This window comes from Alligator sinensis, unplaced genomic scaffold, assembly GCF_000455745.1.
Source record: "Alligator sinensis unplaced genomic scaffold, ASM45574v1 scaffold1885_1, whole genome shotgun sequence".
NCBI lineage: Eukaryota > Metazoa > Chordata > Crocodylia > Alligatoridae > Alligator > Alligator sinensis.
Window position 1 is genome coordinate 26,440 of NW_005843053.1, and position 16,528 is coordinate 42,967.

Consider the following 16,528-nt stretch of genomic DNA (forward strand, 5'->3'; position numbering starts at 1 on the left):
TAACATTATTTATTAACACCTCCACAATGTTTGATAAAAGTACATGTTATTCAGTGATGTTGTACCTACTTATCTGTGGACAGGATATGATCTCTTAAATATAATAAAGAGCACCTCCGTCAGCCAGAAATTTGCTTCTACAAGATGTTATTGACCAGTTTGAGAATCCAGAGGTACATGATGGAATGCATTTTTACCTCTTTGTTCTCAAAGCACTCCACTGCATAGTCGTTTTTCACCACGATGTATCTATCCTTCCATCTCTTCAGATCTTCAGCAAAATGCAGGATCTCTGCCTCATACAAGATCATCCCAGGTTCTGCAGGGGGCTAAAAAGAAAGGTACCAGGTTTAAATGATTTTGCACAGACACTGCCTCGTTTTAAGCCCTCACTTCTAAAATTTTCCTAGGGCATATTATATTAGCAAGTGTTATTCCAAAGCTTCTCTTGAAATCTGAAGAATCATCTGTTTGAATCAGGAAGACACAATGCACGGTCAACTTCCTGCGACTCCAGTAGATTCTGCTTCTCTCATTTTATTTCTAGTTTTATTGGAGCAGAGACATTTTTATTAACCTTTCAGTTTTCACAGTGGTATGTTAATACATAGATTTATAAACTTTCATTTCAGTACTGGTGCACCATTCACAAAACCACCATTGCAGGCTAAAATTATATTATTTTAGAGAAGTGTAGGTTGTAGCTGTGTTGGTCTAAGGACAAACGAAGACAGGGTTATTTGGGTAAATCTGTTATCTTTTATTAGACCAAATCAAATAATTGGAAAAATTCTGGGTTTTTTTGTTGTTTTTTTTTTTAACCAAAAAGAAAAAAAAATTCCAACTATTTGAACTGAGTTGGTCTAATAAAAGATATCAGATTTACCCAAAGAACCCTGTCTGCCTATTAATTTTAGAGAAAAAACTTGATATTTTGGGACACGTTAAAGCTTTGCTTTCACTATTAACTATTTATCTTTTCAGTTGTGTATGTCTGAGTGCGGTCTCTTTGCTTAGCCAATTCACATTAAGAATGCAAACAAGTGTCCTACACTTCCATCAAGTGCAGACTTAATGATTTCATGCCAATCTGAAATCCCAAAGTTTGCACCCCATCTCTCTATTAAGATCCATTTCTCTTCATTTGCCTGTGATAAAACTGCATGCTCATGCTTCATATGCTTATTCTACAAATAGTGTTTGATGGACATTGCCTATCCTATCCCTACAGACTGCTGAAGACATGGCTTATTGATTTGGCTGAATCACTCTTCCCGAGTTCTACCACTCTCTTTATTCCAAGATACCAAATCAGACCTTACAGCTGGTCAGAGCACCAGTATTCCTCCTCCCTTGTATTCAACTCTGAAAATATATGTATTTTACACCAGTACTTTATGTTCCAAAATACACTCTTGCTCAAAAAGGTTATATAAATTACTTAAGGTCTAAATTATCTAAAACAGAGCCACGTTTTCAAAAGGTTTCTCCCCAACAATTAATGTTGCACCCATTTCATTTTTCCACTTAAGAACACAAAATACTTTCATGACGAAAACTATATGCACTTGGGAACTTATAAAAATCTATCCTGTAAAGCACACAGAGTTTTGAACACGAATGGGCTGAAATATAAAAATACGCACAAAAGATGTCTTCCATATAGTTTGCAGAGAAATATCAAAACCCAAGATACGAAAATGGGCATGAAATGAAAATAAGTCATTATGTTTTGACATGCATGTGACACATTTAGGATATTTGGGTTTGATTTTCAGAGCTGGCAAGTCTCTGCAACTCCAATTAACTTCGCCTGAAATTGCCAGTATTCAGCACTTCTGAAAAATCAACCCCTTGTGATTATAGATATATTCTTGAATTCCAGATCACATTTTCCATACGTTTTAGAGTACTGTGCTAATAAGAGTTGTTTCTGTGGTAGAATAGCAAAATTATACTGCAACGTCACAGAATAGACATATGAGAGACCCACTGGATTTCCTGTTACCTTGATTTTTAGGAAATGAGACTGGGAGTCTCGGTGTTCTTCCAGTTCATTTTGTATGTGCTTACAGAAAGCCACAGAATACTGGCGCTTGTAGTGCGGGCTGAAGTTTTTGATTACAGCTTCAGTTTTCCCTGAAACAGAACACACAAAGGTTAAATTTAATTTGCATTCATTTCAGGAGACGCATTATAGAATCCTATCAGTAGGGGTCTACCCCGTTCAAGGAGGCAGGCAGGCACTTGATTTCCTGGGCAGATCATGAGGCCAGCAGCCATTTCCATGGGCTTATCATGGCCGGTCCCCCACATGGCTCTGATTGGCTGAGCAGCCCCGGTGGTACCCTGCTACTGATTGGGTGAGAGGAGTGGGGCTGCACAACAGGCAGCCCTCTCAGCCAATCAGCAGTGTGGAGCAGGGGCAGCAACCATCTTGCCTACTCCCTTTTGTATCAGCAGCCTCCCTCCTCCTCCCCCCGGTGGGCTGTGTGGCCAGGCCACAGCAGCTGTGAAGACTGCTGGCTCCAACTGGAGAGCCAGCATTTCATTTTTAGTAAGTTTTCTTTTCCCTTGTAGATTTCACAGACATCACCCAATTTAGCGATTTCCATGAAATTGCAATTTGAGTAGATCCCTATATATCAGTAGTCATTCCATTCAAACATACAGTAGTCATACTGCCTAACAGCAGCCAATGTAGCATTTCAATGCAAGTCCAAAGACCTTAATAAATGCTAGGGGTACAGGAATAAAGACTTTTTGGGCCAATACTGATGGGCGATTATTAACGGGCCATATCAACCAATACCGATCCGAATGCCAAGATGCAGCCTGGAGAGCAGTGTCAGGCTGGTAAGTCTGTGGGAGGGCAGGGACGGGGGGGCATCAGATTGAGGCCCCCACAGTGAGGGAGGGAGTGGGGCTGGGGCAAAGCCAGGTGCCACAGTTGGGATGGGGTAGGACAGGATGAAGCAGTGAGCAGCTCATCCAGGGGGGCAGAGGGGTGGCTCCTGCTGCTGCACACAACCCTAGGAGAGGCATGGGGGGCATGTGCCCCCCTGATCCGTGTGTGAAGTGAGGGCAGGCTACTGCTATGCACTCGGGGCTGGGGGCAGTGCCAGGCTTTTCCCACTGGGGGGGATCTGGCCTTGATCTGCCCCTCCATGCCCCTTCCCTCCCCCCGCTCCTTTCCCCCTACAGACTTACCACCCAGATGCTGCTCTCCAAGCTGCCAGGCTGCACTTCTGGCCACATGCATGCTGCAGCTGCACATATGCACATGGCATTTATCGGCAACTTTATTGGCCATATCAGTCAAAAAGAGTCGATTGCCGATAATGTCAATTTTCCTTTTATCAATGCTAATACAATATGGACTGATGCATCAGTGCACCTCGAACAAGTGCATTCAGTTACGTGACAATACAATAGGGAAAGTTTTATTAAGGCCCTTACTGGTAGGCCTTCTGTGCTCAGAACCAAGAGATATTGTGCATTACACTCCACAACTGCAAATGTAACTCTTATTGATATGCAACTAATATTTACTGTATTTACTCAAATACAAGACAAGGTTTTCTTCCCCTCAATCAGTAGAGGTGCACCGATACATTGGTCCCATATTGGATCAGCATCGATATAGGGAAAATTGACAGTATTGGAAATTGGCTTTTTTTTTTTGCCTGATGTGGCCAATAAATGCCCCGTACATGTGTATAGCACAGATCAAGGCCCCCACAGTAAGGGAGAAAGTGGGGCAGGGGCAGGTGCTGCAAGCAGTTCACCTGGGGCGTGCAAGGGGGAAGGGAGGTAGGCTGTCACTGAGGGGGCCAAAGCCAATCTCTTCCCAGTGGAGGGGGGGGGTTGGGCTATGGCTTGCTCAGGATGGGTGGTGGCACTGGGAAGGGAGCTATGGTGAATTTTGGGGTGGCTGCAGCCCCCCCCATAACTCGCTCCCAGTACTGTCCGCCCAGAGTGCAGCCCAGCTGGGAAGAGCCTGGCACTGGCCAGGCCCCAGCCCCCACCTGCAGCCCACCCCGCCCTGCACACAGATCCAAGGACACACAAATCCCAGGGTGTGTGCAGGGTGGGAGCTGCTCACAGCTCTGTTCCACACCCCACCCTGGCTAAGCAACCCCCGTCCCTGCCCCACTTGCCTCCCACACTGCAGGGGCCTCAATCTGTCTCCCCCCCACTCCCCAGACTTACCAGCCCAACGCTGGTCTCCAAGCTTCCTGGATACATATTGAAATTGGATCGGTATCAGCTGGTCTGGCTCCTTAAAAAAAATCAGTCACTGATACTGGCCCAAGAAATCTCTATCAGTGCACCCCTACCAATCAGCATGGGGAGAAAAGCCCCTCGTCTTATATTTGCAGACAAGAAAACCTCATTAAATACATTCTCTATCATTAAACTGCTGCCAAAAGCAGCATATGCTTAGCAATCAAAAACAATTATAATGTTGATTAAATGCAGCCAGCACAGAGCATAATTATAAAACACATGACCCACACTGGGCAAACATGCTATTGGGAACCTACCACAAGGACAAGGTAAGGAGAACCCATCTGAATAAGATATTTGGTCATGGGCATTGGGTGCAGTCCTCTTCAGCACCAACACTTTTTCACGTCACATAGCATACATTTTGACTTCCTTTTCATGCCCATAGCCGAGCTATGCCTTTTCTTTCCCATTTCAGATGTTTCCCGTTTCTTCACCAGCCTTAAATGTCTGGCAAATACAGGCAACCCTCGCCATTGGCGGGGGATACGTTCTCGCATCCCCCGCGAATGGTGAAATCTGCAAATAAGGCATTGCATTCATGAATGCAGTGCCCCTGGTGGCTGGGGGGAGTGGGGCACAGCTCCGGCAGCAACAACGGGAGCACAGTGGCAGCAAGTGTGGCGCTCCCGAGGAGTTCCTGTAAGCGCATAAAATGTATTTAAAATGCGGGCTCACCATTCGCCAATATTTGAAACTGCAATTGCTGAACCCACAAATACCAAGGGTTTCCTGTATCACCAAATGGGGCCCCAAACAGTTCACCCGAAATCCCCGTCACACCCCGCCCCCAGCCTGGCGCATGATTAATATGGCCCCACTCTTCATGAGCTGGACCAGGTTGCCTTGCACCTTATCTACACAAACTTTTAGAGAATCCCAGGACTCATGACAAGAACACCCAGTTTCAATCACAAATAGGGGTCTAATTAGCACATGGATCCATTGTGGAGGGTATCTGAAGTAAATGCACATGCTAAGCAGTGCTGAGCTATGGGGTTGCCATGGCTTGAAATGCTGTAGACTCTGCTAGGGCCCATCCCAGTGAACTGTGCGATATTATGAACCTTTTGTTTGTCAGCTAATATCATACATAGTTTGTACAGCCTCTTGTGGGCTCAGATCAAGCATAGTCTTATGTCTGCCTAGCAGGGGAAATACCATGATCACCACGGCAACTTCCTAAGCACACCCGGGGAAGACCGCTTTGCTGGCATGGGATAGTACCCACATAGATAATGGATAGATAAAATGGGCATAAAGCCAAGGTTATGGAAATGGGAGACTCCTCCCTAGCTTGCTCCTGGAGCTTTATGGCTAAGGACAAGCAAATCTCGGGGGCATCTGAACCCCAAGCTCTGGGTTTGGGCCTGCAAGTAGGATGCCTGCCAGATATTTTGGAAACATCAGAAGCCCCAGATGGGGATGGAGGATGTTTGCCAGTAGTAGGGCCACTTATGATTCTGGACTGACTCTTGGATTTGGAATTTGTTATGGAAAATTTAAATTAAAAAAAAAAGTTGAAACTATATTAGAAGTGCTGCGTAGCAACATGTTTCTGGAGTTCTTGTGCTAGAACTTGCATCAGTTTCCAAAAAAAGGTAAACTGCATAATTTCTGGCTGAATTAAAGTCTGTAGGTACTATATGCAAATGATTACAGATATGTTTATTTCGAGGTCAGCGTTTTCAAATTTACTCCTTACTGTTCAGGCTCTGGAAATAAGGAGTGGAAGGGGCTGCAGAGGGAAGAAGCTGGGGGGTGAGCAGAGGGCAAAGGGAATACTGGACCCCCCCAGTTTATTTTCCCTGTTATAACAGAGGGAGGGGGACAAATTCAAGGCATGCCTCCAATTATTAGATTCTATAGCTGGAAAACTGTAACAAATGCATACATTTTCCATAGGTAGAATCTAATTATTAGGAGATGACCCTGAATAGAAGACTATCTTATATTCAAGTAAATACAGTAATAGTTTTCTTAAATCTCTGTAAAAAGCATTTCTCTACAGTAAGATGTTATCTTCTTCCTCTTGTGTCATCGTGTCACAGGGAAATGAAGAGCTGCTTTCTAAGGTTGGCTATTGCAGTTTCTTATTTTCTGTCATAGACAGATATTCAACCATGCTGTATGTGGATGCTTTTAATTTGTTTATTCATTCTACTTTGTTAGTTGATTTTAAGCCAGGAGTCGGCAACTCCCGGCATGCACAATAAAGCATGGCTTATGAGACCATTTTGCTCATGTGCCACAGCTGGCCTGGGCTTTGGGCAGCTGCCGCCAGCCACGGAGCCCGGGCTGCTTGCAGCTGGTGCCTGACAGGCTACAAGCCCTGCTGCAAGCAACCTGGGCTCCGTGACAGGCAGGAGCTGCCCAGAGCCCAGGCCAGCTGTGGCAGGCAGTCGGGAGGCTGCACACAGCTGCACTGGGGTCCAGAGCTCCAGTACCAGCTCTGTGGCTGCATGCATACCTCGGGGAGCACGGTGGGGAAGGGGCCGGGGCTGCACAACCCTGCCCCCTCCCCCACCATCCAGAGCCGATCATGCAGCTAAGGCCAGCAGTGTGCCAGTCCAAGGCTCTGCAGACCTCGGTGCAGTTGTTTGCAGCCTCCCTGCCACCCGATGTGAGCAGCCCAGGTGGCAGGGGCCTGTCCAGAGCCAGGCTGGCTATAGCAGCCAGCTGGGAGGCTGCAAACCACTGTACCACAGTCTGCATAATGGCTACCAGACTCATTGCTGGTGGCGGCTGCACACACACCTCCGGGAGGGATCTTGTTCCAGTTTGGAACAAATCCCCAAAATATTGACATTTCCTATTAAGAAACTAAACATGTTAAGCTATCCCAAACCCAGGGATTCTTGAAGCCCTGGAGCCCTTTGTTTAAAAAATAAAATAAAATAAAGGATAGGTGGGCTCTCTAGGAGCCAACAAATGAAGAAGCCAGGTACATTTTTAGGACAGCTTTATCAAAAATAACACATTTCAGAGAACTGGTTTAGCTTTGCCAAACCAACAAATTCTGACAAAAAAAAATTTCATCAGAATTTTCTTCCGACTAGCTCTACATTTCACAGCAGATAGACACCAAATGTTCTCATTTACCTGTTAGCTGAAATGGCAAGCCATACAAAATTTCACCCATTATTCTTTATTTTATTATTACTATAGGCAAAATAAGACTTTTCAAGAGACACAGATCCCCCAGAATTTTCTTGTTCTTTTTTGAGGTGTAAACTAATCTATGTATTTATATGATTAGAAGTATAAAACTTATTTTAGTACTTGAGAGTACTCCCTTTTGCATATCAGGCCTCATAGAGACCCCTCAGGCAGATTCTGCTGCAGGAAAGGAAAGCTTCTCTACTAGACAGTTCATGAAGAACTACAGCTGCATTTCCAAAAATATTCAAAACTGGTCTGGCACTGGCCTGCTTTCAGAGTGGGAATGGCACTTTCCCTCTGCTGAACACTTGAAAAAAAATCTCACCCACTTCACAACAATGAAGTTTTGTTGTTTTAAAAGAAGCTTGGTAGTGAAGGCTGAACTACCTTTATCCACCATAACCCAATGAGACAAACGCAACTCCCTCACAAATATTTCACAAGCTTGTGAACTAGCATATCTTACAGATACAAAGACCATCCTGAGAAACTTTTCAATCTAAACAGTAGAAATTTTGTCCTATTGCCTAGATCTGAGGAATCTGCCTCTTCCATACAGTCAAGGAAACTCCAGCATATGTCTGCAAATATGTGAGAGAACTCAACACACCTCTGCTTTGGTGGTTTATCTGTAGCTAGATGCCACATAAAAATTCTAGATAAAGTGGGATGAAAATTGGGGAAAAAGAAGGTTGCCATTAAGTAGGCTTTTGTGTAGACTTACTTTAACATATGAGTATGTAGAAATGGCACCTTCTTACTCAACAGATCCGTGTTTCATAAGACAATCTGCTGACTTTAATGACAATATTTCCATAGTTTTTCTCCCTCGTTCGTCCTGTCCAGCCAGTTTGCTAAAACACTGAATTGCATTCTATTCTCTCTTCAGCATCAACAGGATTGTTGACCACATTACAACAGAAAGGCCCAATTCTGCTGTCATCTTACACTTTTTCAATCACATGGGAGAGACCTAGAGCTCTGCAACTTCTCTGAAAACATGTAGGTCACAGCTGTGTACACAGTGCATGAGTAACGATGGATATAATTTGGCCAGATTTATTCAAAAACTGCTAGATGAGGATGAACGGTCTTAGCACACGCTCAGGTTAAATTTGCAGATGTGGCAACTACCCAGTCTTTTCACATGTAAATTGACCAAATTTAATCAGGATATGGAGCCAGCATATTACATCAGGTTCTTCGGTCTGCCAGCCCTAAGGGGCCTGTACTTGTTGTCACAGACCACAGTGCGAGTTATGGGTACTTGGTAGCCTTGAAGAGATGTTCTGACAACACAACATAAATGAGAGTCCCCTAAACTGGTGTAATTCCATGAGATCATTTACAAAATTTGTTTTCATAAAATTCAAGTCTTCCCCACAAGCGGACTTCTCTAGGGCAGCGGATAGTCTTGAATAGAACAGTCTACATTTTATAGGATCTCTCCTCTTCTGAGCACATTTTGCAGAAAGAGGGATGATGATAGGCAGACCTTATTGCCTCATTCTTCCCACTCTATTAACATTTCAAATTTTAAACAATAGTATACAAGGTGGCTGCCCGTGGTCCCCTAACCAAGAGGTCTCTTCCAGTCCTGTGTGCCTACCAAACAGCCCCACTTCACTATGAAACTCAGATTCCTCCTTCTGTTAAATATAATTCTCCAGGGCCTCCTTCATGGTATTTTTCCTGAAACTGGACAATCCTAGCCTCATTATACTAGGGAGAAAGCTCAACTTTGACTCATCTGGATTGGAGAGCCTAACACACCAATGAGGAAAATCAGTCCTTGTTGTTTAAAAATATGGTCTTTTCACCCCAAAGTTCTTTTTAAGCTTCCTGTGTCAGCTTGCTTGGTCACAGAGGGCTCTAAGAGATTGGACCTTAAATCCATCACTAGTCTGTATATGCCCAATATTGCCCATCCTGCATTATTCATATTTTTTTTTAGGGGTTGGACAGGAAAGGACACGGGAAAAGGTAAAAAAATAACTTCTGCCTTTGGGGAGAAAACAGGAAACTTCTGTCTATATGGCTCTTTTGACAGGACCTTTAAATGGTGGTTAATGGTGCTCAAAAGTTTGGGTGTTTTAAAAGCGGAGATGAATTAGTAAAGCAGTGCCTGTGAAGCAGCCAAAGATCTAGGTTAATGAATGCTATCATAACAATGTCACATATTTCTTACTCTATACATATGTGGTATGATATACAATCAATCATAATAATAACTAAACAGAAATCACCATATGTCCATTGTGTTTATTCCAACTTTTGAACCATAGGCTGTGGAGTGCCACTATACTGGAATAAACACTTCTCAAATAAAAATACAACACGCTGTTCTCTTTTTTCTTTTTCTTTCTTTTTTTTTTTTAAATCAAGTACTATTCTAAGTTCCTTCAACTTAAAATTAGCACCGGATTTGCATCTCTCAAATCAGTGGGAGTTTTGCTTGGTTGTATAACATGGAGCCAGAGGCTTCTGTTACTTTAAGGGAGCAGCTGCAGCAGGGATGTCCCCCAGTAGGGAAAACAGTGTTACAGGCTAGCTGCAGGGGAGCAGGCACCCAGGGACCCACAGGCTGCAAGTGTCTATTGCAGGACTAGCTGCCTAGCAGCAGGGAAGTAGGGCAGAGCCCTGGGTAGGCAGCAAGAGTGCTGGCACTAAGATGCTCTGGAGGTTGAGGGGGCACACCTATGGCCAGTCAGGGGAGCACCTGACTGGAAGGGGATACAAGCCTGAGCTCCTGAGGCAGACGGGCAGTGCAGCCCTGCACTCTGCAGAGAGAGGAGCTCCTGCTAGTTCAGGCTGGTGGACAGTGAGAGTTGCAGGCCTTGACAAGTACTCCCAGGGCTGAGAGCCAGCGAGTGGGGAGGTGGCTTGGCTCAACTAGTATGATGACCCAGAGCAGGGGGGAAATTCAGTTGAAACCAGTTGCTTGACATTTTATTCTAGAGGACTGGGTGTGGCTGATAGGGAAGAAAAGGAGACCACAGGGTTATCTGAAGGGCATATGAGGTTTTGAGCCTGCCAGGGGCAAGATGCGAGGCAAAGGCAAACTGAGGCCAAGGAAGCTGGAGCCTGGGCCCAGGGGAGGCAATGCAGGTGGCCTGAGGCAGAGAGGGCCACAGCCAGAGCCCAGGGGGGAAATGCAGGGAGCCAGGGGCTGTTGAGAGGTGGAGACTGAAAGGCCAGGCCAGAGCCAGTGGCCCTAGGCTACCAGTCAACAGCCAGAGTAACCTGTAGACTAAGGCTAAGAAGGCCAAAGCCTATACAAGGGAGTATACAAGCGAGTGACATCTGCAAGGCATGGGTGTGGCTGGAGGGGTAGAAGGAGACCACAAATAGCCCTTAAGGCAACTGGTGCCCTGGGGCATGGATGGGGCCAGGAAAGCCCCACTTCAGTCTTGAAGGGCAGGACTGGGATCAGCTGGATCTAGGAGGGACCTGCTGGCCACAGGTTAGACAAAAGCTCTCTCACGGACCCTGGGGCAGCCTCCCCTTTTACAATATTTTTTAAAATAAATTCCATCAAAGCATGGTAGGTGAGAGGAAAGAGAGTACCTGTGAGGCCAGAGGGAGGCAGGAGCTACGTGGCTACCAGGGGGAATCACAGCTGCCCCTGCAACCCAGTCCTGTCACAGGTGGGACATGACCCGTGATGTATTTGTTTATATATCTTGTTTAACTCTTCCAACATGTGAAAGTGAAAAGTGTGTTGTCTGAAAACATTAAAACCTGAAAAATAAGTAAGAAATGCTTCCTCTGAAATAACGTGGTGTAACTACAGGTCAAATTACTTTGTTTTCTAAGTTTTCAGAATACTTGAGATACGAGTTCCCTTAATTCTTTTCCAAATTTAGTGCTGCTTTCTTTTTCAGAGTTGTTTATATGAAGCAGAGCCAAGTTTCCCACTTGCTTGGTTTGGCTACACTGCAATATCAGCCTTAACAGAATCAAAAGTGTTCAGGAACCTAACTTCTGCAATGATGTTTATACCAAGGGAATGTGAGATTAGATCATCTCTAGTCCAAACTGAATTTACAAACAGGAAAAAAAAACACCGCCGCAGCAATAGAAGCTGAGGATTTGGGTTTAGAATTGTTTTGCTGTTGTTTGTTTAGGGGTTTTCTGCACAATTTGGATGACCACATTCAGCACAGATGGATATTTTCTTTCAATTAAGGTTTACATCACTATTTCGAAGAAACTATGAAACTGCTGCATAACTCCTCTCAGGATTCATTTCACAAGGCAAAGCTTGCATTTATTCTTTTGCTTTATACAAATCTTGAAGGGAAGCAACAATAAATCTTTAACAAATGTTGCATTATAAACAGGAAACCTAGACCAGTGACCCCCTTGAGACAGGGGGAGGTTTAAAATTCAGAACTAATGAAAATTGGTTTCTTTTCTTTCCTTCTTTATGTTCTCTTATATTTCTAACATCAGCAGTTTGTTATTCTCAAAGGACCAAATAATAGGCTCTTGGAATTCTTGGGTTTTTAATCCAAATCTCCCTTATTCTTTCCATCAGCCACTATCATTTTGGTTAGGCTTCAGGAATAAGCAATAAGAATGGACACTGAAAAGTTCTCTTTGGTGGCCTCAGAACTCTTCCTGATTCTCAATATATCTTCATCTTCTCTTTTTTTAAAGCAATACTTGCTGTGAGAAGTCAATCCATATGCTTAATATATCAGCGCAGTATATTTTGGCTAACTACCCTACTTGGCCTTGTCAGTCTGTGGTTTTGTTTTTGGTCTGTTGGTTTGTTGTTTTTTTTTTAAAGCAAATGTAATCAGGATATTTTAAGTGCAATTCAGAAGTGAGGGACACTCATAAAAACACCCCAACAAAACAACCCACCCTGTCAGTAATTCAAAAAACTAGGGAAGAGCATGTATTTTTACCAAGGTTAGCTATATAATCAAACATTTGAATGCAATTTTGGGAGTTTACTTTAATACAAGGGAGTGTAGTAAAATTAACAACTTGTACAGCACTTCAAAATCAATCATACTTTGTTCAGTTAAGTTCATTGCTTCGTCATTCATTGCACTTGCAAAACCCAGTTGACTTTCAGTCTGTCACTTCACCTCTTTCCAACATATCGCATGGAATGGGCTTCCAAGGGAGGTGGTGCTCTCCCCTACCTTGGGGGTCTTCAAGAGAAGGCTGGATAGGCATCTGGCTGGGGTCACCTGACCCCAGCACTCTTTCCTGCCTAGGCAGGGGGTCGGACTCGATGATCTGTTGAGGTCCCTTCTGACTCTAGCATCTATGAATCTTTAAGATCATAACATGTCCTACTTAGGTTTAACTTTTCTTACTTTGTGCAGATGTATTAAGGGAAACAAGACCACACATGTAGACTGTCTCCACAGACACAGTATACTTATACAAGAAATGTGCCAAATAGTAGCTTATTTTGCATGCCCACAGGCATTCCTCAGATCCTAAGGACATACTGCAAGTTGGCTTAAGAGCCAAGACTATCTGCATATCTACTATCACCTGGAAAAAGGAACTTGCTTATAGTTATTCCTCTTCTGTGTACCCCCTGTACCACTCTTGCATCCTCCATTTGCTCTGCATAGTAGAATCATTCAGTGTATCTCCAGTGTTGCCATTACACACTCATAGTAAGAACAGCCAGAATTGAGTCACTAGAGCTTAAAGATATTATCAAGATTCTTCCCATGTAGTGAAGGCATGTCCAATTGCATTAGCTTTCTCTATACAGCATAGCTTTTGAGTGATTTTTTTCTAATGAAGTCCCAATGAAGGTCGGTGGGACTTGTGCTCCCATATCATTTAGGTACCTTTGAATATCCCAAAAATCATGTAACGTCATATGAGGTGATCAAGACCTGGCATGACATAATGCATGATTCTGTGGATCTGGGGCAAAGTTCCTCTCATCCCACCATATGCCCAGACTTTTAAATCCATACTGTGAGTCCTGGCATGGCCACAACATGCCACACATTCAAAATACAGCACAATTCAAACCAGCCACAAAGATGTCCCACATTTAACACCTTTGTGACTGGCTTGCTATTTTTATTGCACAATAAATTAGTTGAACATGTGTCAAGTTATAATTTATTGCTCAATTGACATGTTAACAGTGTAATAAATATAATGTCTTCTGGGGCCCAAGTGCTAAATTTTCATGTTATCCCCTAGCATATTTATAGTCTCTCTCATAGCATGCTGAGAGAATAGCCATAAGTATCAACAAAACAAAAACAAAAAACAGAGCTCATGTAATAGCTCAAATTCACCCTAATTACCTTTAAATTAATCCTTCGTCTGTCTAGATGGAAAAAAAGACCTATTATCTCATATTTCCTCAATACTATTATTTTGTAATATTATGTAAAAAGCTCCTCTATCTCCATGCACACACATTAGAAAAACTCCATTCTTAACACTAACAATGAAATATACTTGTATATCAATGAGTGACTTCTGGTGAAGGATCAAGGATAGTCTTGTGGCCAAAGAACAAAAGGCAAGTACAGATCTCAGACTGATGGAGATCCTTTGCTTTTAGAGCACCATAAATGAGAATGGAATTTAGTCTTAGTGCATTTAAAAAGGAATTTAGTGCTTGAGAAAGATACCACAGTAAGAGTATTGGTCTTTCCATAAATCCTTGTATTCAGAAAATTTCAGCAACATAAATAATTAGCTGTATAAACTCCCTCAAACTTTCATGCCACTGTGATCCAGTTCTGATGTGGAACAACAATATCTAGGGATGAGAGAGCAAAACTACATCAACTCTTAATTTCACTGGGTATTTTGTGAGTTACATCTACTGAATTTCCTTAAAGTAACCAGAAAACCTGTGAAAGCCATTAATTCAAGGGATATCCTCTGTAATAATGTCTGCCATCTTCCAGTCCTCTGGGATAAATTCTATAGTAAAAGTTGGAAAGTTATCTATTATTGCTTTCCTATTTTCTGTACTCTTTGCTATGCAATATATACAGTACGTCATCTGGAAATTGTGTCTACTTAATGGTTTTTCCTAAGCATTTCTCAAAGGAATACAAACAGTTCTTCTTTTTGTTATCATTAGAAACATGGCCCATATAAAGTAATCTTCATCGTCATTTCTATAGAAATATTTTTTATATAACTCTTAACCCCAACTTACGTCTTATTATGAAAAAACGGTGACAAACAGAAATGGCTTTGTTCTTACCTATGGCTCTTAACTGGGGAACCCTGTGCTGAGGTAAATCACACTAGAGCAGTCCTTGTTTTACATCAGTGTTCACACAGTGCATTGCAGAGTATAACAGTGCACTAATGCAGCAAATGTCAGTAGTCCTGGCAAATCCTTGTATTGGTTTTGCACTGGGCTAATTCCAGTGACATATGGAATAGAGTGAGTGAAATCTGTACCAAACTCCAAATCATTATATTCCTTTTCACATTTCAAAATATTAAGAAATCCTTGGACTGTTAGCCAATATGCTCTTCTGAAATAGTATATAAAGGGATTTTTATCCTGCATTGGATTTTTTTGCTGATATTTTTCCATTTACAACCATGGCATGGTGCTTCACAAAAAAAAATAAACCCATTCTTTTAGCTATGGAATAATCTTTGATTTCATAGGCCATACAAAAAAAAGTGTGTAATATTTACATAAATTTGTCCCCTCCACTGCCTTTTAATCCCCATTCACAACAGAGAAAGAACAGAGAAAAGGAAAGAAAGTGGCAGTTTCTATTCAAGTTCTTTGTCTTCCATTTAACCCATGCTTAGTAATTTATACAGTATCTCTAATTCCACAAAATCTGTTTGGCTATTTTTTTTATGTTAGATTAAATTTTACACTGAATTACATAGAAGTTATTGTACGAATTTCAATGGGGTTGCAAATAATGTAAAACTGATGGCAGAATCTACCCCTCCTGTTTTTGTACGTAACTTTATGAGCACTTCACATTTTAGTGAGAACAAGAAGCTTCAGGTCTCTTAGCTGCAGGTAGCACTACGCTAAACTAGAAGAGTGATGCAACAATCTTCACATGGGTTAGAAAAAAGAAATAATTATGGAAGACCTAAATCAGAAAAGATAACACATTTTGCCAAAGTTACAGTGGCTGACTGATCTGAAACTCAACATTTTGATTTCTATGAACAATGAAACATGGTCAAACTATTTCTGCTGTGCAAATTCTAGGCAGCCTAAGGGAGAATTTTAGAGGTAACTAAGAAAGCCCAGTACACTTATATATCCCCCTGACCCTAATATAGAGGGAACATTCCTTATGCTAGTGGGATACCCAGGGTAAGAGACAAGAAAGAGCTGGAAATAAAACTCTAGAGTTCCTTAAAGATACACATATCAAGTGCACTAGCTGCAGGTTCCAAAATTAGGCACAAAGAGGATGGCTGGTGTCTTCCTTTCAACTCCTAAAGCCCTGCTTAGACAACTTATTTCTGTAAAAGATCTGGGGCAGCAAGACACATGTTTCTTTGCATCTCAGTCTTCTTTATGCAGTTTTCTCCCATAGTGATTCATCTAGTCTCTGAATACGTGCATACTCTCAGATATGCATCACTCCACACACACTAGCCTGATGTGGGATACTTTTTCCAGCATCTCTGTAGTCCCTTGTCCTCCAAGGGACAGATGGGTGACCCCTCGTCAGATACAAATGTTACATGCACAAACAAGTGCATAAAAATAGCTCTGAAACCATTACAGTGTATCAGCCTCAGCTGTAGCAGGGAAGAACCAGTAAACACCAGGAAAACATTGACCTTACTGCCCAGTTCTAAATTCACATGACTGGAGCATAGCACTTAAGATAACAACTGAAAAAAAATGTGCATATTAACTCTTTGGCAACAGGCTTCAAATATTGTCACTGTAAATGAAGATCTGCTGTTAAATGCGACAGTGTGCATGTGCAGACAAGGTTCCTTGGGTGAATTTGATATCTTTTATTAGACCAACCCAAATGGTTGGAGAATAATTAAGCAAGCTTTCGGGTTCAAAAACCCTTCGTCAGGCTAAGGAAGCTGCAGCAGCAGCTGCTGA

The 16,528-nt window shown here is 42.6% G+C and overlaps 1 protein-coding gene across 1 annotated transcript in view; it reads right to left on the bottom strand.

Moving 5' to 3' along the window:
- Positions 1-16,528, bottom strand: part of LOC102387561 (protein Niban-like) — a 63,050-nt gene that overhangs the window by 5,230 nt on the left and 41,292 nt on the right. The window contains exons 2-3 of the mRNA XM_006037012.2: positions 2,009-2,139; positions 198-329 (exon numbers count right to left, since the gene is read on the bottom strand). Coding sequence (XP_006037074.1) covers positions 198-329; positions 2,009-2,139 — 263 coding nt within the window. The remainder of the gene's footprint in view (positions 1-197; positions 330-2,008; positions 2,140-16,528) is intronic.